Raw genomic sequence first — 26,164 nt, 5'->3', positions numbered from 1 at the left:
CCTCCCGAGTAGCTGGGACTACAGGCACCTGCCACCACGCCCGGATAATTTTGTTTTTGTATTTTTAGTAGAGACGGGGTTTCACGGTGTTAGCCAGGCTGGTCTCGATCTCCTGACCTCGTGATCTGCCCGCCTCGGCCTCCCAAATTGCTGGGATTACAAGCATGAGCCACTGCACCCGGCCTAGAGTTTTATTTTTACTCAAATCAGTTTCCCAGAGCATTCAGGGATCAAAGTTTTTTTTTGAGACGGAGTCTCGCTCTGTCGCCCAGGTTGGAGTGCAGTGGCCCGATCTCGGCTCACTGCAAGCTCTGCCTCCCGGGGTTCACGCCATTCTCCTGCCTCAGCCTCCTGAGTAGCTGGGACCACAGGCGCCTGCCACCACACCCGGCTAATTTTTTGTATTTTTAGTAGAGACGGGGTTTCACCGTGTTAGCCAGAATGGTCTTGATCTCCTGACCTCGTGATCCGCCCGCCTCGGCCTCCCAAAGTGCTGGGATTACAGGCGTGAGCCACCGCACCCAGCCAGGGATCAAAGTTTTTAAGGATAATTTGGCAGGTTGGGGAAGGCCAGTGAGTGAAGAGTGCTGATTGGTTGGGTGGGAGATGAAATCACAGGGAGTTGAAGCTGTCCTCTTGCGCTGAGTCAGTTCCTGGGTTGGGGGGGAGGGGGCACAAAATCACATATCCAGTTTATCCATCTGGTGGTGCCAGCTGATCCGTCAAGTGCAGGGTCTGCAACATATCTCAAGCACCGATCTTAGGTGCAGTTTAGGGAGGGTCAGAATCTTGTAGCCTGCAGCTGTAATTTCTAATCTAAACCATAATTTCTAATCCTGTGGCTGATTTGTTAGTCCTACAAAGGCAGTCCAGTCCCCAGGCAAGAAGGAAGTTTGTTTTGGGAAAAGGCTGTCATCATCTTTGTTTTAAACTTCAAACTGTAAACTAAGTTCCTCCCAAAGTTAGTTCAGCCTATATCCAGGAATGAACAAGGACAGTTTGGAGGTTAGAAACAACATGGATTTGGGTAGGTCAGATCGCTTTCAGTGTCTCAGTTATAATTTTGCAGTGGTGGTTTCACTGTGACAATCTTGAGGGACTTCCCACAGAACCTTCAGTGGGAAGCCCAAAGCCTCAGAAATGGCGAGGAAGAAGAGGAGGGGTGTTGCCCGGTCAAACTCCACACGGTCTTAGCCGACCTCCGCCGCTTTTCCTAGAATGTCTCATCTCTATGGTCGACGGCGTTCAGATTCCGGGGCGGACTAAGTTGTTCTTCCGGGGTGACTGCCTCTTCCAGGGCGGGTGGTGTGGTGCACGCATTGCTGTGCTCCAACTCCCTCAGGGCCTGTGTTGCCGCACTCTCTGCTGCTATGAGCTTCCTCAAAAGTTTCCCGCCGCCTGGGCCGGCGGAGGGGCTCCTGCGGCAGCAGCCAGACACTGAGGCTGTGCTGAACGGGAAGGGCCTCGGCACTGGTACCCTTTACATCGCTGAGAGGTAGGGTTCCTGGTCCCCAGCGCCGGCCTCCTGCGCGCCGCCCTCCTCCTTGCTGGAGCAAGCGGTGCAAAGGAGCCGGGCAAGGGGCGGCCTGGAGGCCTGCTGGGAGCGGGGGCTCGTGCCCGAGACGCTGCAGGGATACCTGTACCGGGTGGAAGGCTCGATTTTTCTAGTACTCCTCCGGAGTCTTCCATTCTCTGTTTTCTCCGGCCGGAATTTCCCCTCATGGATTATGCTTTTTTTTTTCCTTTTTTTCCTCTTTCTTTTTCTCTCTCTCTCTTTCTCTCTTTCTTTCTTCTTCTTTTCTTTCTTTCTTTCTTTTTTTTTTTTTTACTCGCCTGTTTACTGGAGGTCTGGCGCGTGCGTTGCCCTTAACGCACGGTCTGGTTTTAAGGGTCTGAAGTGTGCCTGTCTTTCCGGATGAACAGATGCAGGAGATGTTCCCCTCTGTGGGATACGTAGTTTCAGAGCCGACTGTGGAAGACTTTTAAAGTTTGGTTACACAATATAGATTTTCTTCTGTAGGTATAGTAAGGAGAGGAACACCCTTAACTCGACACAGACAGGGGTCATATGCAGAGGGACCAGACTCCCGTTTTGGGGTCCTGGAAGGAATTGCCCTTTTATTTGGCCACCTGGAGCACTTCTGTATTTTGACAGTCAGATAGATCTACCGTAAATATTGTGGTTGTAGAACTGAGGTCCCTGTTTCCTTGACATGCAGTTCTCTTTATTTTGAAGCCTGTAATGACACATTGAATCTTTCCTGCCCTTCAGATATGTGTTGCTTCCCCTTTTGCTCCATCACTTGTCTACAGCCAGAGAAAATTCTCTACTTTTAAGAGCTCATGTGATTACTTTGGAACCACCTGTAAAATCCAGGATAATCTCCCTGTGTTACTGTCGACTGGTAACCTTAATTACGTTTGTGAAGTCCCTTTTACTGTGTAATATAACATATTCACCCGCATGACACCAGAAAGTGAAGGTCGTGGGGGCCAAAATTCTGCCTACCACAGAATCCAGAGCACAAAAACTGTAAAGAACCTCTGCTTTAAAGGGAAATTTAGACATTGAGCAAGGTTTAGGCTTCAGGCCAGAAACTGAGATAGGACATATGGATGGGAGGAAAAGCAAGATTGAGGTGAGAGGCAGATAATGAGTTTGGTCAGGACATGTGTGGAGTAGTTGTACATATGAGTGTGTGTTGGGCCGGGAGCGGTGGCTCACACCTGTAATCCCAGCACTTTGGGAGGCTGAGGCAGGCGGATCGCTTGAGCCCAGGAGTTTGAGATCAGCCTGGGCAACATGGCGAAACCCAGTCTCTACAAAAAAATACAAAAATTAACCAGGCATGGTGGCGGCCTGTAGTCCTAGCTACTCAGGAAACTGAGGTGGTAGGATCACCTGAGCCCAGGAGGTCGAGGCTGCAGTGAGCCGTGATTGTGCCCCTGCACTCCAGCCTGTGTGACAGAGAGACCCTGTCTCAAAAAAAAAAAAAAAAAAAAAAAAAAAAAAAGAATGTGTGTCTTGGGAAAGTGGTATTAAAGAGAGATGTTTGGAGGTCGTTAAAGTGTTAGTGTATACTCATGGAAATGGATTAGCTATCTCAGAAGAGAAGAGGACCAAGTGTAGAACCCTAGGGATACGCCTACGGGTGGGTCATGGAAGAAGAGACTTGAGAAAGAAGGAAGGAGCAGTCAAAACCAAGTGTGAAGAGCATATATTGAGTATTGACAAAGAAATCTTTGATAATTGGGGAAAGCAGTTTCTTAGAAGTGGTGGAAGATGGAGCACAGATACATTCCTAGTTCCCAGGCATTCCTTTTTTATTCATGACATTTCTGTATGTTGACGCTTCTTTCAATATTATAACTCCTTATGAGGGACAGTCCTGTGTTGGTTTTTGCATTTAGAAAAATTTCAAACCTAAGATCCAGTGCGGTGGCTCACGCTTGTAATACCAGCACTTTGGGAGGCTGAGGCGGGTGGATCACCTGATGACAGGAGTTCAAGACCAGCCTGGCCAACAATGTGAAACCCCGTCTCTACTAAAATACAAAAATTAGCCGGGTGTGGTGACATGCACCTGTAATGCCAGCTACTTGGGAGGCCGAGGCAGGAGAATCGCTTGAACCCGAGAGGTGGAGGTTGTAGTAAGCCGAGATGATGCCATTGTACTCCAGCCTGGGCGACAGAGTGAGACTGTCTCAAAAAAAAAAGAAAAATTTCAAACCTAAAGAAAAGTTGTAAGTGTTACTACTACCCATACACCCTTCACAAAGATTTATTAGTTAACATTTTGCCATGTTTATGTCTCTGTTTTTCTTTTTTTTCTGAGCCATTTGAGAATTGTAGACATGTTTTCCACTTCCTGTTCAGAAGAACAGGGACATTATCTTGTTTGTATAACCACAATACAATTCTCATACTAAGGAAGTATAACTCTTTTTAAGTTATCAGCTTTTAAAAAATTCTTAGCCTGGGCAAGGTGGCTTATGCCTGTAATTGCAGCACTTCGGAAGGCCAAGGTGAGCAGATACGCTTAAGTCCAGGAGTTCTTGACCAGCCTGGACAACATGACAAAACCCCACCTCTGCAAAGAATGCAAAAAATGCAAAAATTAGCTGGTCGTGGTTGCACGTGCCTGTAGTCGCAGCTACTATGGGGGGCTGAGGTGGGAGGATTACTTGAGCCTGGGAAGTTGAGGCTGCGGTGAGCTGTGATCACACCACTGCATTCCAGCCTGGGTGACAGAGTGAAACCTTGTCTCTTAAAAAAAGTAAACATTATTTGTTTCAGCTTTTCACAAACAAATCTCTTATGTTTCTCCTTTAAGATTTTTTTTTTTTTTTTTGAGACAGAGTCTTGTTCTGTCGCCCAGGCTGGAATGCAGTGGCGCAACCTTGGCTCACTGCAAGCTCCGCCTCCCGGGTTCAAGCGATTCTCCTGCCTCAGCCTCCTGAGTAGCTGGGACTACAGATGTGCTCCACCATGCCCAGCTAATTTTTGTATTTTCAGTAGAGACGGGGTTTCACCATGTTGGCCAGGCTGGTCTCAAACTCCTGACCTCATGATCCACACACCTCAGCCTCCCAAAGTGCTGGGATTACAGGCATGAGCCACCGTGCCCGGCCAAAATAATTTTTTGTGTGTGTGAAACATAAATACAAAAAAAGGGGTATAAATACACACACATACTGTGTACATATATATACAGTCCAGCAGTTCTTCATCTGAGGGAGTGAGGGAGAATGCCCAGAGATAACAAAGCTGGAGAAGGAGAGAGTCATGTTCATGAATTTGGCTTATAACCTTTAGGCTTTGGTGAAACTATTTAGTTTGAGGCAGAGAGGGACAGCAACAGATTAGGTTTGGCTGGACTTGGTTTAGTCTCTCAGATTTGTGTTGAAAGATTTAGAATCTCCGGCTTATTTCAGAGCTTAGTTTTTTATAGGAAGTTGAATTTTTTTTTTTTTTTTTGAGATGAAGTTTCACTCTTGTTGCCCAGGCTGGAATGCAATGGTGCAATCTTGGCTCACCGCAACCTCCGCCTCCCGAGTTCAAGCTATTCTTTTGCCTCACCCTCCCGAGTAGCTGGGATTACAGGCATGCGCCACCATGCCTGGCTAATTTTGTATTTTTAGCAGAGACGGGATTTCTCCATGTTGGTCAGACTTGTCTCAAACTCCCGACCTCAGATGACTCATCTGCCTCGGCCTCCCAAGATGCTGGGATTATAGGTGTTAGCCACTGCACCTGGCCAGGAAGTTGAATTTTTATCCAAATAAGGAAGATACAGAGGCATGAATAATATAAAATAGACAGTTTAAAACAGGTAAAATAAAATAGGTAATCAAATTAAAATTAGGTAATTTAAACAAATTTTTTTTTGTATCTCATTCCAAAATTAATCTTAAACCAAATAATTAAGTTAACCCAAATTCAAGACCTCTCTTAGCTTCCTGTCCTGTTTTTCATCCCATGCTGGGAATAAAGGACACTGACCATACTTGTGCAAAAGCATTTGAATTCAGCAAAACATTTTCTCTACATGTTTACTTGGTTTCTAATTCTTCTTGTCTTTCCCTTTTGACTCATGGTTTCTTTGGAACTGGGTATGATTAATTAAATGTTTTAGAAGGATTTCTTCTAGAATATATACAAAGAGTAAATGCAAATCAGAATTTAATGATCAGACAAAACAGTTATATTTTTAGATGATACAGTGAAATCTTTTATGTTTCTCTACAGCACCTTGAAAGTTAGAACTTGAATACTTTGAGTAGATTTATTACAATCATTCCAGCAAACTTTAATGGCAGTGTGTCTGGCCTATTTCATCGTGGCCTCTGCTAGAATTAGAAAATCTGGTGGTGGTACAAAAAATAATTCATGTGCAATAGGATTTAATTTGTTGTTAATAGTTATTTGTTCAAATTAAAATTGCCAGATTAAATGAATGTACTGTCAAATCCCTTTTTTTTTTTTTTTTTTTTTTGGGATGGAGTCTCCCCCTGTTGCCCAGGCTACAGTGTGGTAGCGTGATCTTGGTTCACTGCAACCTCCGCCTCCTGGATTCAACCAATTCTCCTGCCTCAGCCTCCCAAGTAGCTGGGCTTACAGGTGCCTGCCACCACACCCAGCTAATTTTCGTATTTTTAATAGAGACAGGGTTTCGCCATGTTGGTAGGCTGGTCTGGAATTCCTGACCTCAGGTGATCCATCCACCTCGGCCTCCCAAAATGCTCCCAAAATTATAGGCCTGAGCCACCACGCTCGGCCTATAATGTCAAATCTTTTTTAACATGCTGTTGGAAAAAATAAGTCGTTGAAAGTAAGTTGTTTTCCCATTAAAAAGTATCTGTGAATATTAATATATGATTTGCATTTGTAAATCTGAAAAAGTAAAATACAGAAACCTAGGGTTTCTTTTCTTTTTTTATTTAAAAAAAAGAATTTAACGATTAGAATAAGTGTTCTTAAGTGTGGAACTTGGCTTCTGTCTTATAGAATGCATAATCCCAGTTCATGTAAAAGATTATGAGAGTTCCATAGCAAATGCTGTGCAGAGGCACATTTGTATTCTCTCTGCACTAGTAAGGAATTACAAAGTTATTATTATGGCTTTTAAAAGTAAAGGCCATAATTTGATAGGCACTCATTCTATGTTTAGGTTTCAGTTTTTCCATGTCCTCATTGAGTCATTCAAGTTTTATGGCTCTGGATATTTGAAATTATTTTGGACACCCAAATTTGGAATGTTTCTTTCTGAATTGTGATAACGCCAGAAAATTTTTGAGATCAGCAAAGGGCAGTTTATTTGCTTTAAAATAATATAGCTTTTGTAGGGGACTCGTGATACTTGGGCATTATTTCATCTCCACATTAAGAGGAAAGCAGTGGGCGGAAAGATGCATACAGCACATAACCTCATTACATAATACAATGTTTCTTTGGAACCAGTAGGAATGAGTTGTTCTAGAAAACAATTTGTAGAGGTTTTATCACTTTTAGCTCTTTAAGATTTATCACTTTTAGGCCAGGCGCAGTGGCTCATGCCTGTAATCCTGGCACTTTGGGAGGCCGAGGTGGCAGATCACCTGAGGTCGGGAGTTTGAGACCAGCCTGGCCGTCATGGCAAAACCCCATCTCTACTAAAAATACAAAAATTAGCGAGGCGTGGTGTCACACGCCTGTAATCCCAGCTACTTGGGAGGCTGAGGCAGGAGAATCGCCTGAACCCTGGAGGTGGAGATTGCAGTGAGCCAAGATCATGCTACTGCACTCCAGCCTGGGTGACAGAGCGAGACTTCATCTCAAAAAAACAAAGATTTATCACTTATAAGCTTCCTAGTTTTCCTTTTTTTTTAATAAGAATGTTGGATGGAAATCTTTCCACATGACAGTGCATATATTCTTACTTTTGCCTTTTGAAAGTATACAATTACAGGCAGGGTGTGGTGGCTCACGCCTGTAATCCCAGAGCTTTGGGAGGCCGAGGTGGGTGGATCACGAGGTCAGGAGATCCAGACCATCCTGGCTAACACGGTGGAACCCCGTCTCTACTAAAAATACAAAAAATTAGCCGGGCATGGTGGTGGGCGCCTGTAGTCCCAGCTACTCGGGAGGCTGAGGCAAGAGAATGACGTGAACCCAGGAGGCGGAGCTTGCAGTGAGCCGAGATCGGGCCACTGTACTCCAGCCTGGGCGACAGACCGAGACTCCGTCTCAAAAAAAAAAAAAAAAAGTATACAATTACATAAGTTTTAGTATATTTACAGAGTTATACAGTTATCACCACAATCTAATAGTCTGCCTTTGTTTTTGGTAATGCTTTTGGTAACTAAGGGTCATGTGGTTAGACATTGATTTCATTTAGGGGAACTGAGGTATAAAGTTCATCCTCTCCTTCCACTGAACATGAGTGATGTCATACTGTCACACTGTCATTGTTCCTGCCCAAGGCAGTCCTAGGTTCTCCTGTTTTATTTTTGTTTTTGCTTGGTTAGAAATTAGATAGCCAGGCTTGTTAAAATTGTACAGAATATAGAATGATACAGGGGTCTTACTTCATTAACTTTTAAAAATAATTAATATAGCATACAGTTTAACCATTTAAACATACAATTCAGTAGTTTTTAGTCTGTTTACAGAATTGTGCAATTATCACCACAATTTTAGAATATTTTCTTCACCCCAAAAAGAACCTGGTACCCATTAGCAGACATTCCCTATTTCCTTCTAGCCCTAGGCAACCACTATATTGCATTAACATTTTTTTTTTGACTTCTTCAGGATTTTTTACTTTTTTTCTGCTAAGTGGTACAGCTCCAGATGGATGAAGTATTATCAGAAAATTAGCTAGCCTCTACTGAAAGCTCAACATACTGATTTTGGTGATGTGTTTCCTTTGTTACACCAATAAAATATTTGCATTTGACCACATTTGAGGGAAAACTAGACCTAGCTTTTCTGTGGTTTTCTCTTAAAGACATTGAATAAATGAAAGGCTTCAGAGAATCTGTCTCTCAAGGTAATAATTATTTCCTGACTTGCGGTGAGTGTGATTACAGCCATTTCTTGTATATGTCTTTTAGTGTAGGATTCATGGAGAAATGCATGATTACCAAGGATTTATTGCATACTTAACTCCTGAGCTCTTTGTTAACGGTTTTGAAGAATGTTAAATAAAGGAATGTGACAAGTTCTGCTGTCCAATAGTTCACATTCCATAAGGGCACATATAAGACTCATTACCACAGAGTTAAGTGCTAAAATTTGCAAATCAGAAAAATAGGAGATCTTTATGGACTGGTGTAGTTGAAGGGAGGCCTCATGGAAGAGGGGAGGATTTGCAAAAGCAAAGAGGGTATTTGAAGACATACCAAAAAAGAGTAAGCATGAAAGTCATAGAAACATACATGTGATTGAGGAAAATGGAATTTCAAGTCTGTTTGAATTTATAGCTAGAGGGAAAGAGACCATAACATAATTGATCTTAAAGAAAACTCAGTTTCCACTACTGAATTTTCTTATTTTATGAATGTTTCTAAAAAAGTAAACTTGAATTTATTTATATGCATAAAGGTGTCCAAGCTGAACTTTTATATACTTTGTGGTCTTACATGAGGATTTACTTTCTAAAAATAATCTACTTAAAACATGTTTTTCAGCCGCCTGTCTTGGTTAGATGGCTCTGGATTAGGATTCTCACTGGAATACCCCACCATTAGTTTACATGCATTATCCAGGGACCGAAGTGACTGTCTAGGAGAGCATTTGTATGTTATGGTGAATGCCAAATTTGAAGGTATGTATGGTGTAATTTAATCTAATGCCTCCTTTGATAGCAAATTATGTTTTAAAAAAGAGTCTTTGAGGCCGGGCGTGGTGGCTCACGCCTGTAATCCCAGCACTCTGGGAGGCCGAGGCGGGTGGATCACGAGGTTAGGAGATCGAGACCATCTTGGCTAATACAGTGAAACCCCGTCTCTACTAAAAAATACAAAAAATTAGCTGGGTGTGGTGACGGGCGCCTGTAGTCCCAGCTACTTGGGAGGCTGAGGCAGGAGAATGGCGTGAACCTGGGAGGCGGAGCTTGTAGTGAGCCAAGATCGTGCCACTGCACTCCAGCCTGGGCGACAAAGCGAGTCTCCGTCTGAAAAAAAAAAAGAAAAAAAAAAGAGTCTTTGATAATAATCAATGTAACATTGAGGCCGTTGACTCATTTTGGGTAGTAGTTTATTAAGCAAAATTTCAGCACAGCAACTTGGACACTTGAAGTTTTCGTAATGGATGTTCATGTGTGTCTGTATATATTTCTCTATATTTACACTTAGAATTCTTCATTTATTATGGATATGTATTTCTAGCTTTTCCTCTAAAGTTTCACTGTTTATTCTGTCTTTCTCTTTTTAAAATGCACCGTTAGGGGCTTGGATCAGTATACCCTGTGCTTCTCATAATTTAAGATAGAACTGTTTTGTTTTGTTACAATAGTGGGTCTCAGTGGTTGTAGGGAGGATATATTTTCCATGGGCCTCCACCAACCTCACCATTCCCCCACATTTGGCAGTGACATTTTGGTTGAAAGAGGAAGGGTATTATTGGCGTCTAGCAGTTAGATGCCAAGGATGCTGTTATTATACTAAATATTCTGCTATGCACAGATGGTCCCCCACAACAAAGAATTATTCCATCCAAATGTCAGTAGTGCCAAGGTTGAGAAACTGTAGAATATAAAGATTCTCAAGTTTTGCTTTGGGATAATTGCAAAAACTTGTAAAAATCTAGTGAAGATGCTCATGTTTAAAATAACGGGTTGCTTTTCTTTGAAGTAGTGTGTAAGAGACAATCCTATGAAGTTACCTATAAGGCTATTGCTTTTTCAAATTGGGATTTTAATATGGTTCCAGATATAATATGATCATTTATATTCAGTTGTGACACTATTTAGTAATTCTTAGGACTTTTGGCAAGCCCTGCCTCATTAAGTGGTAATGACTGATTCAGCTATCTGAAAATATTTTTGTTATAAGATTTCAAATTCTTGCCATTGGAAAAGGTTCAAAGACATTTAAAAATCTAGTGAAGTTTGAAAAAGAGGATGAGGAAAAGTAAAAGGCTGTTAACCTTGGGGTGTAGTAGTGTAGTAAGACTTCCTAATAAGGCATTTGGCACAAAATTTACTCTCCATCTAAGTAAATGCAACTATGATTTTATAACCAAGAATATTATGTGTCATGTTTAGTTTAAAGCATTAATTCATTTGCAGAAATGTGAACCCTTACTCTTGTCAGTCAACTCCAGATGCTGGTGTGAAATGGCCCTAAATAGTGACGGGCATTGGAGGTGGGAAAAGTACATGCCAAGAGAAAGGCTTAGGAAATAGCATTTAATAAATACTAGCCTAAGGGCAAAAGCACATTGCATAAGAAAACTCTGTCATTAGGCTGGGGTGGCACAGTGGCTCACACCTGTAATCCCAGCACTTTGGGAGGCCAAGGTGGGCAGATCACAAGGTCAAGAGATCGAGACCATCCTGGCCAACGTGGTGAAACGCTGTCTCTACTAAAAATACAAAAATTAGCTGGGCATGGTGGCGGGTGCCTGTAATCCCAGCTACTCGGGAGGCTGAGACATGAGAATCGCTTGAATCCAGGAGGTGGAGGTTGCAGTGAGCTGAGATTGCGCTACTGCACTCCAGCCTGGACAACAGAGCAAAACTGTTGAAAAAAAGAAAAAAAAGTAAAAACTGTCATTAACTTGCTAGGCAAGTCATTTGCATTTCTCTGAGCCTGAATTTCATCCAAAAAGTTAAGCGAATATATTAGTCTCTGGTTCCCAAACTCAAGACTAATGGGTACACGTTAGAAATACGTGGGAAGCTTGTTTAAAATGCAAATGCTCTGAGTCCTAAACTAGGAAAAAGCAGTTCAGTAGGTTTTAGGGTGTGTGTTTTAAATATGTGCTCTATAATCATACAGAATCTATATGATTGGTTGTAATTGATATGATTATGATTAATCCTTTCTTAGTAAGATATGCAGGATTTCCTATCTTACTAGAAATTAGTATCTTCCTGGGTCACATTTATTTCACTAATTCTCCAGTTCCTTTTTTTTTTTTGAGACGGAGTCTTGCTCTGTCACCAGGCTGGAGTGCAGTGACGCGATCTCGTCTCACTGCAACCTCCGCCTCCTGGGTTCAAGCGATTCCCCTGCCTCAGCCTCCCGAGTAGCTGGGACTACAGGTCCCCACCACCACGCACCGCTGATTTTTTTTTTTTTTTGTATTTTAGTAGAGACGGGGTTTCACTGTGTTGGCCAGGATGCCCTCCATCTCCTGACCTCATGATCCACCCACCTCAGCCTCCCAAAGTGCTGGGATTACAGGCATAAGCCACCTTGCCTGGCCCTCCAGTTCTTTTTATCTTAAACTCCTCTCATAAATTACATGTGCTTGAATCATATTTTCCCAGCCTTTGTTCTTTGCGTTCTGATTCTCCAAGCTCCAAGTTTTTTTTTTTTTTTTTTTTTTTCTCTTTGGCATACCTCTGTAAGTCTCTTTAAAAATGACCATCAGGGCCGGGCGCGGTGGCTCATGCCTGTAATCCCAGCACTTTGGGAGGCCGAGGCGGGTGGATCATGAGGTCAGAAGATCGAGACCATCCTGACTAACACGGTGAAACCCCGTCTCTACTGAAAATACAAAAAATTAGCTGGCCTGGTGGCGGGCACCTGTAGTCCCAGCTACTCGGGAGGCTGAGGCGGATGGCGTAAGCAGACCCGGGAGGTGGAGCTTGTAGTGAGCCTAGATCGCGCCACTGCACTCCAGCCTGGGCGACAGAGTGAGACTTTGTCTCAAAAAAAATAAATAAATAAAAATGACCATCAGGGCTGGGCACGGTGGCTCACACCTGTAATCCCAGCACTTTGGGAGGCCGAGACGGGCGGATCACGAGGTCAGGAGATCAAGACCATTCTGGTTAACACGGTGAAACCCCGTCTCTACTAAAAAAAATACAAAAAAATTTGCCGGGTGTGGTGGCGGGCGCCTGTAGTCCCAGCTACTCAGGAGGCTGAGGCAGGAGAATGGGGTGAACCCGGGAGGCAGAGCTTGTAGTGAGCCGAGATGGCGCCACTGCAGTCCAGCCTGGGCGACAGAGCGAGACTCCGTCTCAAAAAAAAAAAAATGACCATCAGGACCGGGCACAGTGGCTCACATCTGTAATCCCAGCATTTTTTTTTTGTGATGGAGTCTCACCCTGTCACCTAGGCTGGAGTGCGATGCTGTGATCTTGGCTCACTGCAACCTCCACCTCCCGGGTTCAAATGATTCTCCTGCCTCAACCTCCCGAGTAGCTGGGATTATAGGCGCCTGCCACCACGCCTGGCTAATTTTTGTATTTTTAGTAGAGAGGAGGTTTCACCATGTTGGCCAGGCTGGTCTCAAACTCCTGACCTCGTGATCTGCCCACCTCGGCCTCCCAAAGTGCTGGGATTAGAGGCGTGAGCCACCGTGCCCAGCCACAATCCCAGCATTTTGAATGGCCAAGACAGGAGGATCACTTGAGCCCAGGAGTTTGAGACCAGCCTGGGCAACATCGTAAGACCCCATCTCAAAAAAACAAAAATTAGCAGAGTGTGGTGGCAAGTGCCTGGTCTTAGCTGCTTGGTAGGATGAGGTGGGAGGATCGCTTGAGCCTGAGAGGGCAAGGGTGTCCAGTCTGGGCAACAAAACAAGTCCCAGTCTCAGAAAAAAAAAGATGACCCTTAACTCATTGTTGATGAGATTAGATTATCTTAAAAATAACCTTAAAAATTCATTCCCAGTGGGGCGTGGAGGAAGCACTTTGGGAGGCCAAGGTGGGTGGATCTCGAGGTCAGGAGTTCGAGGCAAGGCTTTTCTAGGATGCTCACTGGATAATCAGGATTTTTCAACCATAATTAGAAATAAATTTGTCAACCATAATTGGAAATTAAAATTGAATTGCGATATTCAGATTTTCAATACGCTTCATTTTTTTAAAGTCAAATAATGACATTAAAAGGGTATTTTTATTTTCTAGAAGAATCAAAAGAACCTGTTGCTGATGAAGAAGAGGAAGACAGTGATGATGATGTTGAACCTATTACTGAATTTAGATTTGTGCCTAGTGATAAATCAGCGTGTGAGTGTTCTACAGTATTGATTCTTCCCCTTTTACATACCAAGCATTCCCAGTTAACACACACACATACACACACACACACCTCTTACCTTTACCACCATTACCTCCATTCTATTGCTTTTTCTTCATTTTAGCATTGGTAATATCATTAAGGACCAAATACCTATTAATATCAAAGGTTGTGAATGTAGTGAGAATATTGTAGACACTCTGTCATCTGGGTATATTTTGTGAGTGGACTCTGGTTAGTTTTACTGATTGGTGTTGTTGACTTAATCTCACCTGCTGGATGGCAGAGGAGTTATGTCAGTTTTAAAGTGGAAGATCTCAGAATGGCTGGAAAGAGACCTATCAGCTGAGAGCAGTCTTCACCCTTCACCCTGATGCCAGCAGTCTTACCAGGACTCTGACCCTTTTTTCTTGGAAAATCCCACGAGCCATGAAGAGATCGCAATAGTCTCTCATAATGAACTCTTATTTTATGACTTGTCCTTTGCTTCAACCGCTTTCAAGATTGATCTTACAATTTGGCAGGTTTTGTAAATACTGTGGCCTTTTGTGTACCCATTAAATTTATTTGCACTGATAGTTATTTTTATTACAAAAAAAGATTGGTTACAGTTTAATTTCCTTGTTCAGTGGAGGCAATGTTCACTGCAATGTGTGAATGCCAGGCCTTGCATCCCGATCCTGAGGATGAGGATTCAGATGACTACGATGGAGAAGAATATGATGTGGAAGCACATGGTTAGTGAAATGGATTTTAAAGTGGTTTTTTTGTTTGTTTAGTGTTTCATTTTAAGCATTTATTTGTATTAAGGGTAGAGGATTATAGTTCTTTATATGACTGTAAAGTATGCAGTATGGTAAGATTATTATTATTATTATTATTGTTATTATTATTTTTGAGATGGAGTTTTCGCTTTTGTTGCCCAGGCTGGAGTGCAATGGTGTGGTCTCGGCTCACCGCAACCTCCGCCTCCTAGGTTCAAGCGATTCTTCTGTCTCAGCCTTCCAAGTAGCTGGGATTACAGGCATGCGCCACCACGCCAGGCTAATTTTGTATTTTTAGTAGAGACGGGGTTTCTCCATGTTGGTCAGGCTGGTCTTGAACTCCTGACCTCAGGTGATCCGCCTGCCTTGGCCTCCCAAAGTGCTGGGATTACAGGTGTGAGCCACTGTGCCTGGCCGGTAAGATTATTATTAAAATAGAATGACACGATAGAACACTTTATGCCAAAGCCCTTTGCAACAGACAAATTTTTGAGAGTAAGAAATAAAGATTGTTAGAGGGAAGAATGGATAAGTAGAGCATATGGAAGGAAAGAAAATGGTAGATAGGAAAGTGGATGGTCAGGAAAGTCTTTTAAGCTGAGGCAGCTGCCCCCAGAGAACAAGCTTCTCTCTCTACACCTTGAGAACCTGGATCATTTATATTGTTTTATTATTACTATTATTATTTTGCAACAGGGTCTCACTCTGATGCCCAGGCTGGTGTGCAGTGGTGTGATTTCTGCTCACTGCAACCTCTGCCTGCTGGGCTCAAATGATTCTCCCAGCTCAGCCTCCTGAGTAGCTGGGACTACAGGCTTGCGCCACCATGCCTGGCTAATTTTTGTGTATTTTTAATAGAGACTGGGCTTTGCCATATTGCCCAAGCTGGTCTCCAACCCCTGGGCCCAAGCAATCCTCTGGCCTTGGCCTCCCAGAATGCTGGGATTACAGGCATGAGCCACCGGGCCTGGCCTGCATCTTTATTTAACATATTCCTTCAAACAGCTCACTGCCAAGGTCATTTCTTTTTCTCAGAACCATACTTCATTTATTTAAGAGCTCTTTCCGATTGCCTCCCGCAGACCAGAATGCAGTCACTAGTGTGATAAGAGTCTTTATAGCTTGAAGTACCTGCTCTTCTCTTTTCTTTTCCCTACTGGTCTTATGTACACCAATCTGGGTATCCAAAGCACATTCCTTCATATGTACCCACTTCCTGGCCTGAGATAAACACATTTCCAGGATTCTCCATCACATACCTAAATATATCCAAAAATATCCTTATCTTTCTGAGATTTTTGAGTGATTTAAAATTTTTTATCCTTTTTGTATATTCCAGAATTTCTAATTTTTTTTTTTTTTTTAAAAAGGGTCTAGCTCTGTTGCCCAGGCTGGAATACAGTGGTACCATCTCCACCCACTGCAGCCTTGAGCTACTAGACCAAAGCTGTCCCACCCCAGTCTCCTGATTAGCTGAGACTACAGGTGCACACCACTGTGCCTGGCTAATTAAAAAAAACATTTTTTTGGAGAGATGAAGTCTTACTATGTTGCCCAGGCTGATCTTGAACTCCTGGGCTCAAGCAGTCCTCCCACCTCGGCTTCTCAAAGTGCTGAGATTACAAACGTCAGCCACTGCACCTGGCCCTGATTTTTTTTAAGAAAGGAGCATGTTTTTTAATCAGAAAACATCTTCATTATACAAATTAATATCAAATTAATTTGTGCTCACTTGTAAAATTCCCACCTCAGGATAATGTAGGACTCTCTGACCTTAGCAACACACTTTTTTTTTTCTAGTCCCTGGACATGGGATTCTTTGGGAATTGCTGTTTACTGGCTTGTTATCCCTTTTAATAACCCTAGAGAGTAGGGACATCTTCCTTGTATTTCTGTCTTCAGCAGTAGCCTATATATGTGTATAAATAAATGTTGAAAAGTATCTTCCTGGAAGCCTATTTGGACTGTATGTTGTCTTCAGCAGATTCTTTTTTTTTTTTTTCCAAGACAAGGTCTTGCTCTTTTGCCCAGGCTGGAGTACAATGGCGTGATCTCGGCTCACTGCAACCTCCACCTCTGGGGTTCAAGTGATTCTCCTGCCTCAGCCTCCTGAGTAGCTGGGACCACAGGCACATGCCACCACGCCTGGCTAATTTTTGTATTTTTAGTAAAGATAGGGTCTCACCATGTTGGCCAGGCTGGCAGCAGATACATTATTGATTCCATTTTGTTTTTTCTAATTGTTATATTTAAACTTTAAAGTTTTCTGTTTGTTTAGAACAAGGACAGGGGGACATCCCTACATTTTACACCTATGAAGAAGGATTATCCCATCTAACAGCAGAAGGCCAAGCCACACTGGAGAGATTAGAAGGAATGCTTTCTCAGTCTGTGAGCAGCCAGTATAATATGGCTGGGGTCAGGACAGAAGATTCAATAAGAGATTATGAAGGTGAGTGTCCTTTTGCAGTGTGAACAGTCAGATGAGCACTTGGGCAATAAGTTATGGATAGTCAATAGAAGTTCTTTTAATAACTAAGAGAAAGAATTGACTATAGTATGGGAAGCAGATACAGAATTATATAGTATGGGAATGCTTATGTCATTTGTTTTTAGTGATTTTGTTTCCTCATTACCAAAATAGTCTTTGTTCATAGTCAAAAAAAATTTTTTAATGTGCGCAGGCAAAGTAGAAGTGAAAAAGAAACAAGTGTAATTCTAACTGAGAGATATCCACTATTAATTTACTGTTGCGTCTGTGTGTTAGTTTGCTAGGGCTATTATAACAAAGTGTCATACAGGCTGGGTGGCTCAAACAATAGAATTTTATTGTCTCATAGTTTTGGAGGCTAGAAGTCCATGATAGGTTATCTCTGAGGGCTGTCAATTCAGGCATCTCTTCAGGTATACACACACCCACCAAAGCAAGAGAGAGATTTTAAGAAATGGGCCCACGTGACTGAAGGCTGGCAAGTCCAAAATCTGCAGGGTAAGCCGGCAGACTGGAGACCCAGAGAAGAGTTGATGTTGCATTCTGCTGCCTCAGAAGTTCTGTTGGCAGAATTTCTTCTTGCTCAGGGGAGGTGAGTCTTTTTCCTATTGAGGCCTCCAGCTGATTAAATGAGACCCACCACACTATGCAGGGTAATCTCCTTCATCCAGTTTTCAACAGTTTATAAGGCTAATCTCATCTAAAAAATAACCTCCACAGAAACATCTAGAATAATGTTTGACCAACTATCTGGACACCGTTGGCTAGCCAAGTTGATGCATGAATTTAACTATCACACCCTTCTTTTTTTTTTTTAAGACGGAGTTTTGCTCTTGTTGCCGAGGCTGGAGTGCAATGGCATGATCTTGGCTCACTACAACCTCCGCCTCCTGGGTTCAAGTGATTCTCCTGCCTCAGCTTCCCGAATAGCTGGGGTTACTGGCGCCTGCCACCACTCCCAGCTAATTTTTGTATTTTTAGATTTTTAGTACAGACAAGGTTCCACCATGTTGGCTTAAAGTATGCACAGGCAAAGAAGAGGTAGAAAAAAATAAATATAATTCTGAGAGGCATTTACTATTAATTTTCTGTTGCATATCCTTTCAGTCTTGTGTCCTTTTGTGTGTGTGTATACACTGATTGTGTGTGTGTGTGTGTGTTTGAGACAGAGTCTTGCTCTGTCGTCCAGGCCGTAGTACAATAGCGTGACCTCGGCTTACTGCAACCTCTGCCTCCCAGGTTCAAGTGATTCTCCCACCTCAGCCTCCTGAGTAGCTGGGATTACCCACTACTGTCATGCCCAACTAATTTTTGTATTTTTGTAGAGACGGGGTTTCACCATATTGGCCAGGCTGGTCTCGAACTCCTGACCTCAGGTGATCCACCCGCCTCAGCCTCCCAAAGTGTTGGGATTACAGGTGTGAGCCACTGCACCCGGCCATGATTCTGTCTTATTTATTTATTTATTTATTTAAGACGGAGTCTCACTCTGTTGCCCAGGCTGGAGTGCAGTGGCATGATCTTGGCTTACTTCAACCTCCACATCCTGGGTTTAAGAGATTTTTCTGCCTCAGCCTCCCGAGTAGTTGGGATTACAGGCATGCGCCACCATGCCTGGCTAATTTTTGTATTTTTAGTAGAGGTGGGCTTTCACCATGTTGGCCAGGCTGGTCTCTAACTCCTGACCTCAGGTGATCTGCCTGCCTTGGTCTCTGCCTTCCTGGTTCAAGCCATTCTCCTGCCTCAGCCTCCCGAGTAGCTGGGATTATGAGCACCTGCCACCATGCCCGGGTAATTTTTTTTTTTTTTTTTTTTTGTATTTTTAGTAGAGATTTCGCCATGTTGGCCAGGCTGGTCTCAAACTCCTGACCTCAAGTGATCCACCCACCTTAGCCTCCCAAAGTGCTGGGATTACAGGCGTGAGCCACTGTGCCTGGCCAAGACAACTCTTTCCATGGGGCTTGTATTAGTCTGTTTTCACACAGCTGATAAATACATACTCAAGACTGGGCAATTAGCAAAAGAAAGAGGTTTCATTGGACTTACAGTTCCATATGGCTGGGGAAACATCACAATCGTGGTGGAAGACAAGGAGGAGCAAGTCACATCTTACATGGAAGGCAGCAAGCAAAAAGAGCTTTTGCAGGGAAACTCCCCCTTGTATAACCATCAGATATAATGAAACTTACTCATTATTATGAGAACAGCACGGGAAAGACCTGCCCCCATAATTCAGTTACCTCCCACCAGGTCCCTCCCACAACACGTGGGAATTCAAGATGAGATTTGGGTAGGGACACAGCCAAACCATATCAGGGCTCTTGTTTTTTTAATCTTGTTCCCTCCGCACCTTTTATTTAATGAGATGACAAAAACAGGGAAATAAGCAAAAAGCTTGCTGTACTGATTTTTGTCTTTTCTCCTGAATTATGTTGTAAGCTTTGTGAGGATAGGGCTGTAGACCTTAAAAAGCCTAACAGTAAATACTTAGATCTGTAAAGGGTGAACAATTGATACTGCATTTGAAAGTTCCTACATAGAGTTATTTTAGTATTGATGTTGAGAATTTACACAGTTAGTGTCGCAGACTGATTTTGATGTGGCCTAAATCCCCAGGTAGCATTTTCTTTCTCAGTTTGTCTCTTCAGACTTTTCCAAAAGGAGGAAAAAGCAATTCTTACCAGCAGAGGGCACTAGCTTCCTTCTGGTAGAAGTTATAAGTTGAATCTACCTGTCTGAAGTGTTCATAGGGATTGCTTAGTAATTAATTTTTTTGTTTAGATGGGATGGAGGTGGATACCACACCAACAGTTGCTGGACAGTTTGAGGATGCAGATGTTGATCACTGAAAATGATTTATGCAAGTTTAAGGTGAGTAGTTCATTTTCTCCCTTGTCGCTGAACATGAAAATCATATGAAATGATTACTTTCTACTTTTTTTTTATTCTTTTTTGAGACAGGGTCTTACTCTGTCACCCAGGCTAGAGTGCAGTGGCATGATCCTAGCTCACTACAGCCTTGAACTCAAGCAATCCACCTGCCTCACCCTCCCAAATAGCTGGGACTATAGGCACATGCTACCACACCCAGCTTATTTTAAAATTTTTCGTAGAGACAAGGTCTCACATGTTGCCCAGGCTGGTCTCAAACTCCTGGCCTCAAATGATTCTCCCTCCTCGGCATCCAAAAGTACTGGGATTACAGCTGTGAGCCACTGTATCTGGCCTATTTCTTTTTCCTTCTTTAAAAAAATTTTTCTTCTTTTAAACCTCAGATTGTTCCTGACAATTTATTTGCTACTCCATTATTTTGAGAAATATATTGTCCTTTGCCAGCCTAAGTATTTCAACTATATGTTAGATAATAACTGAAGGTCATGTTCATATCGTACAGAGCTAGAACTAGTAATTGTAGTAGTCCTTTATAAGCTGTTGTTAAATTGCTGCCCCTGTTTCCCCACTACAACTTCCTCCTACCTTATAGCATTGTTTTCCTGAATACTGGCTATCCTCCAGTCTTTGAGATGCTCTTGCTAGCCTCCTTTTATTTTACTAAAGCATATAGTAATAGCATGGTAAGATTTATATGTTTTGACTTTACTCTGCTACCACTGTCAGTCATCCAGTTAAGTTATAAGATCCTTTGTTATTCCCTGCAATGATAAATATTTCAGAATTCCTTCTCTTTTCTTCTGATACAGATTTTAGTTCTAAACCTAGTTCTGTAATCATTGGCTTTTCTCCAGTTACAAGTTTTAATTCCTTTACCCCTGTCCTATTTCATTTCAGAAACCAGCCTTTTAAAGTTCCAGTTAGCTTCCAAGTTACTGCCATTGTGAAAACTATATAACGTTGCTTCTTACACTGACCATGAATTGTGATACTGGACCTCTGCTTTCTTCTCACATCCTGCCAGTGGAACTATCAGAAAATAACCTCTTAGAGTTCTATGATTTATATTTTCCCTTAAATACTTAATTTTAATTTCCACATTTACTTTTGTCAGTGGTAGCCATACAGTCTAAAATTAGCAATGTCTTCTCTGTTAAAATCATGTGTTCACGTTACTGGAGCTCTGTTAACTTTGATTTTTAGCTCTCACAGTTCCAATTGTCAGTAACTTCACTGTTCTACTTCATGGGAAATCCTTTGGTATCAACTTAAGTCTTCTTTCCTTATTTCTCATCACATTATAGCATATTAATTTTTTCAGTTCAGTGATACTTGTTTAGTAACTGTTTTATTGCAATTAAAAAACAGATTTTTGGGTCTTCGGGCTTTCACATATTTCTTTTGAAGAATAGACTATACAGAGAACATCGGCCACTCTATTATTAATCAGAATCATGAGAAACTCATTTGGTATGTCACTAACGGTTAAACAAATGGGATGTCACTGCAGTCCTTGGCAAGAATTCTTAGGATTCTTTTTAATGGTGAAATAGCCACAAACTTTTTAATGAGCTTTGTTTTCTGTTAATTTTATCCTAGAGCTCAGAGGCAGAGAATTATTTTATTCATAATGTTTTTTTTCTTTTCTTTTTTTTTTTTTTTTTTTTGAGATGGAATCTCGCTCTGTCGCCCAGGCTGGAGTGCAGTGGTGTGATCTTGGCTCACTGCAACCTCTGCCTTCTGGGTTCAAGCGATTCTCCTACCTCAGTCTCCCAAGTAGCTGGAACTACAGACGCGTGCCACCACGCCTGGCTAATTTTTGTAATTTTAGTAGAGAGAGGGTTTCACCATATTGGCCAGGATGGTCTTGATCTTTTGACCTCGTGATCCGCCTGCCTCGGCCTCTCAAAGTGCTGGGATTACAGGCATGAGCCACCGCACTCTGTTTATAATGTATAAACATTATGTATAATAATATGTATATTATTATTATACATTATATATAATAATATATATTATACATTATATATAAATATATATTATACATTATATAATATATATCTTGTATATAATATATAATATATATAAATATATTATATATTATATATAAGTATATAATATATAATATATAATATATTTATATAATATATAACATAATATATAATATATAAATATATTATATAATATATTTATATAACATAATATATAATATATAAATATATTATATAATATATTTATATAACATAATATATATTATATAATATATTTATATAACATAATATATATTATATAATATATTTATATAACATAATATATATTATATAATACATATAACATATTATATAAATATATGTTATGTTATATAATATATATTATATTATATATTATATTTTATTATACATTATAATTATATATTATACATTATGTATAATAATATGTTGTATACATACACAATGTATACAAACGTTATGTATGTATAAACATACACAATGTATACAAACGTTATGTATGTATAAACATACACAATGTATACAAACGTTATGTATGTATAAACATACACAATGTATACAAACGTTATGTATGTATAAACATACACAATGTATACAAACGTTATGTATGTATAAACATACACAATGTATACAAACGTTATGTATGTATAAACATACACAATGTATACAAACGTATGTATAAACATACACAATGTATACAAACGTTATGTATGTATAAACATACACAATGTATACAAACGTTATGTATGTATAAACATACACAATGTATACAAACGTTATGTATGTATAAACATACACAATGTATACAAACGTTATGTATGTATAAACATACACAATGTATACAAACATGTATGTATAAACATACACAATGTATACAAACATGTATGTATAAACATACACAATGTATACAAACATTATGTATGTATAAACATACACAGTGTATACAAACATTATGTATGTATAAACATACACAGTGTATACAAACATTATGTATGTATAAACATACATATTCTTCATCTGGATAATTGATCTGAATTCCGAACAATGTCTGTATATATTTTTTTTTTTTTTTGACACGGGAGTCTCGCTCTGTTGCCTAGGCTGGTGTGCAGTGGCGCAATCTTGGTTCGTTGCAACCTCTGCCTCCTGAGTTCAAGCAATTCTCCTGCCTCAGCCTCCTGAATAGCTGGGATTACAGGTGCCCACCACCACACCCGGCTAATTTTTTTTTTTTTGAGATGGAGTTTCACTCTTGTTGCCCAGGCTGGAGTGCAATGGTGCAATCTCGGCTCACCGAATCCTCCGCCCCCCGGGTTCAAGCGATTCTCCTGCCTCATCCTCTCAAGTAGCTGGGATTACAGGCATGTGCCACCATGCCCGGCTAATTTTGTAATTTTAGTAGAGACGGGGTTTCTCCATGTTTGGTCAGGCTGGTCTTGAACTCCCGACCTCAGGTTATCTGCCTGCCTCGGCCTCCCAAAGTGCTGGGATTACAGGTGTGAGCCACCGCGCCCGGCCCTAATTTTGTATTTTTAGTAGGGACGGGGTTTCACCATGTTGGCCAGGCTGGTCTCAAATTCCTGACCTCAGGTGATCCGCCCACCTTGGCCTCCCAAAATGCTGGGATTACAGGCGTGAGCCACCACACCTGGCTGTGTAAATTTTTAATCATTTAAAATTGTACATGCTTTAAAAGAATGAATAAGGAATAAATAATTAAGAGTAGTTTATGCAACCGTTAATAATTTCAGGATAATGGAACTAGGACTTCTCAATGCATGAGGTGGGGTGGAGACAGCACATTACTGGTGGAATCACAACTCTGCCACATACTTGTGTACACCTTTGGACAAGGCATATAACTTATTTAATCCTCACTTCCCCCATCTGTAAAATGAGGAGGATAATACCTACCTTGCAGGGTTGTTGTAGAGGCTGAGATAAAATGTACCTAAGTCCTCTGGCACTCGTGACTAGGCATTCAATAAATAGTAGCTATTATTATTATTACTATTGTAAACGCTGTAAACCTTTTGTTTTTCAGATTCTGCTCCTAACAGTAGGAGAGAACTTGGTGCCTCTTCCACTCTGGAGTGAAGTTAATGAAAGTCTTTTTCCTTTTCCAAAACCCAACCTGAACCAGTTCTTTCTTGAGACAGACTGTACTGAGACAACAAGCTGTCACCAGCAGAAGATAGATAATATGACCTTTATTAACTTGATGAATTAACTTAACCAAGAGGGTATTTGTAGTTTATTATTTACCCTGAAGCTTTCTGTGTCTGGGTACCCTCTGAGTAAGCCTATAATTCCTACCTTGACTGTGTGCATCACTTGTAAGCTAGCAGACCTATGTGGTGAAAATGCACAGGAGCTTGGTGTAGGTAGACTGCGGGGGAAAGAGAGAGCTCCCTTCGCCATGTTTTACCAGTCTGCTGTTACAACCTCTTAGGTTGTATCCTTTAATTTCCAGCCTTTTAGGTTAGTTTCTGTAACAGAACAAGTGAGTCTGGGATGAAGTCCTCAAAGTACTTCAAATGGTAATTGTTTTGTTTTTGTAATAGCTTAACAAATAAACCTAGGTTTTCTATATTACTTTGCTCTCATTCTTGACTAAAACCATTAATGAGAAATGTTTTTTAAAAAAATAATGCTGGCAAATATGAGAATTTTGTTGGCTTTATTTTTGTTTACTTGTTGAGAAGATGAACATGAAATTAATAAGAAAATATAGTCATAGCTTCTGGCAAGTATTTAGTAAGGCAAAGATTTAACACATTTCAGGGGATTTCTGCCACTTCCTTTTAGATTAGCAGTAATTTCTTATATTTATCAACTCTCAATTTTTAGTTTTCATAGATACCTGGGTATTATAAGGCTGATTTGTAATTACTGATTTATACTTGGACTTTTGATATCATTATGTGTCCTTAAAAATAAGGTTATACAAGCTAACCTTCTTACCAGAATCACATGGCTAATTAGTGACTAAATTGATGTTTGGTACCACTCAGCCCAGTGTTCATTTCAGCACTGTCACTTTGTTTCCCTTATCTTGCAAGGTAGACTGAAGAAAAACTAATTTTCCTTTTTCTAACCAGACTCTCAGAATTTCTGAGTCTGTTAACAATAGGCAAGTAAAACAGCCACTTGAAATGGAAACTAAAATTTACAGAGACCTCTGTACCAGCCACTGTGCTGAGTTCATTATGTATTATAATATTCTTACTTATCTTATGAAATACACTTTTATCCCACTTTATAGTTGAGGAAACTGAGTTATAGAGAGAGGTAAAATAACTTGCTTAAGGTCATGTAGATAGTGAATTGTGATTTTTGAGCCTGTGCTTTAAAACATCATACAGCCTTACCACCTACCAGCAGCAGAAAGCACGCACACTCTCCCCACTGCTGCAGGGTTTCACTGTTAACATTTCAATGGCCAGTACAAGAGCTTCCCAAGTTTCTCTGCTACGCATCTGAGCAACACCCATAATTCTATCCTAGAAGTTTGTCTATTCTTCAGTAAGCAGTCAGGACATTCTCACAGGCTAATATTAGAAATTCCATTTGAGTTCCTTTTAAAAGGAACAAATTTGTAATTGTGACTTTCCATGAAGCATAAATTGCTCTGATAGCAAAATGTCGAGAAGATTCAGAGTGTACTCGGTTTCTTGTTGGTGTTGCTGTGGTCAATGCAATATGCAAAAAGGTAGGAGACCAAAGCATGTGGGCACCTCTCTGGGCTTATTTCCTCATTAGACTAAGTGACTTTCAAAGATTGAGCTGTAACATTCACTAGATAGTTAGAACCGTAGCGTTGAGAAAATAGAAGCTGAGAAAAAAGAGCAGGTCAGGCTTTTAAAAGATAAAATTTATAATGATCAGCCAGACAATATTTACTGATTTCATTTGAGCCTAATTTTAGGGTTGCTGGAATTGTTTTCTTTGTGTGTTCCTGATGTAGAGACACTTTAAAGGTACATAGATATTTCCCCTCCAAAATGTAAGTCATCTAAATGTTCCTAAAAGCTAGGGTTAATGGTTCTCTGTTCTAGGTTCTATCATTTAAAAAATGTATTCATTAAGGTATGGTCCCAGCCGGACATGGTGGCTCACACCTGTAATCCCAGCACTTTGGGAGGCTGAGGTGGGCAGATCACTTGAGGTCAGGAGTTTGAGACCAGCTTGGCCAATATGGTGAAACCCTGTCTCTACTGAAAATACAAAAATTAGCCAGGCATGGTGGTGGGCACCTGTAATCCCAGCTACTCAGGAGGCTGAGGCACAAGAATCGCTTGAACCCAGGAGGCAGAGGTTGCAGTGAG

At 41.1% G+C, this 26,164-nt stretch overlaps 1 protein-coding gene across 2 annotated transcripts; it reads left to right on the top strand.

Annotated features, from left to right (window-relative positions):
* Positions 1-1,273: 1,273 nt before the first annotated feature.
* Positions 1,274-24,431, top strand: CLNS1A (chloride nucleotide-sensitive channel 1A). 2 transcript variants are annotated; one of them, XM_054523793.2, is made up of 7 exons: positions 1,274-1,495; positions 9,172-9,308; positions 13,569-13,670; positions 14,310-14,417; positions 16,723-16,896; positions 19,717-19,806; positions 20,725-21,205. In XM_054523793.2, the coding sequence occupies exons 1-6, from the start codon at positions 1,371-1,373 to the stop codon at positions 19,782-19,784; spliced, it is 714 nt and encodes a 237-aa protein (XP_054379768.1). In that variant the 5' UTR covers positions 1,274-1,370; the 3' UTR covers positions 19,785-19,806; positions 20,725-21,205.
* Positions 24,432-26,164: the final 1,733 nt, after the last annotated feature.

The sequence above is a fragment of the Pongo abelii genome, chromosome 9 (assembly GCF_028885655.2).
Source record: "Pongo abelii isolate AG06213 chromosome 9, NHGRI_mPonAbe1-v2.0_pri, whole genome shotgun sequence".
Lineage (NCBI taxonomy): Eukaryota > Metazoa > Chordata > Mammalia > Primates > Hominidae > Pongo > Pongo abelii.
Note: the sequence above shows the minus strand (reverse complement) of the source record. Positions and strands in the feature narration are given on the sequence as shown.

Excerpts from the sequence above, each read along its gene's own strand:
- CLNS1A (XM_054523793.2), top strand. The coding sequence starts at position 1,371 with ATGAGCTTCCTCAAAAGTTTCCCGCCGCCTGGGCCGGCGGAGGGGCTC. Across the intron at positions 1,496-9,171 it reads ACCCTTTACATCGCTGAGAG|CCGCCTGTCTTGGTTAGATG; the intron begins GTAGGGTTCCTG and ends CATGTTTTTCAG. Across the intron at positions 9,309-13,568 it reads GGTGAATGCCAAATTTGAAG|AAGAATCAAAAGAACCTGTT; the intron begins GTATGTATGGTG and ends TTTATTTTCTAG.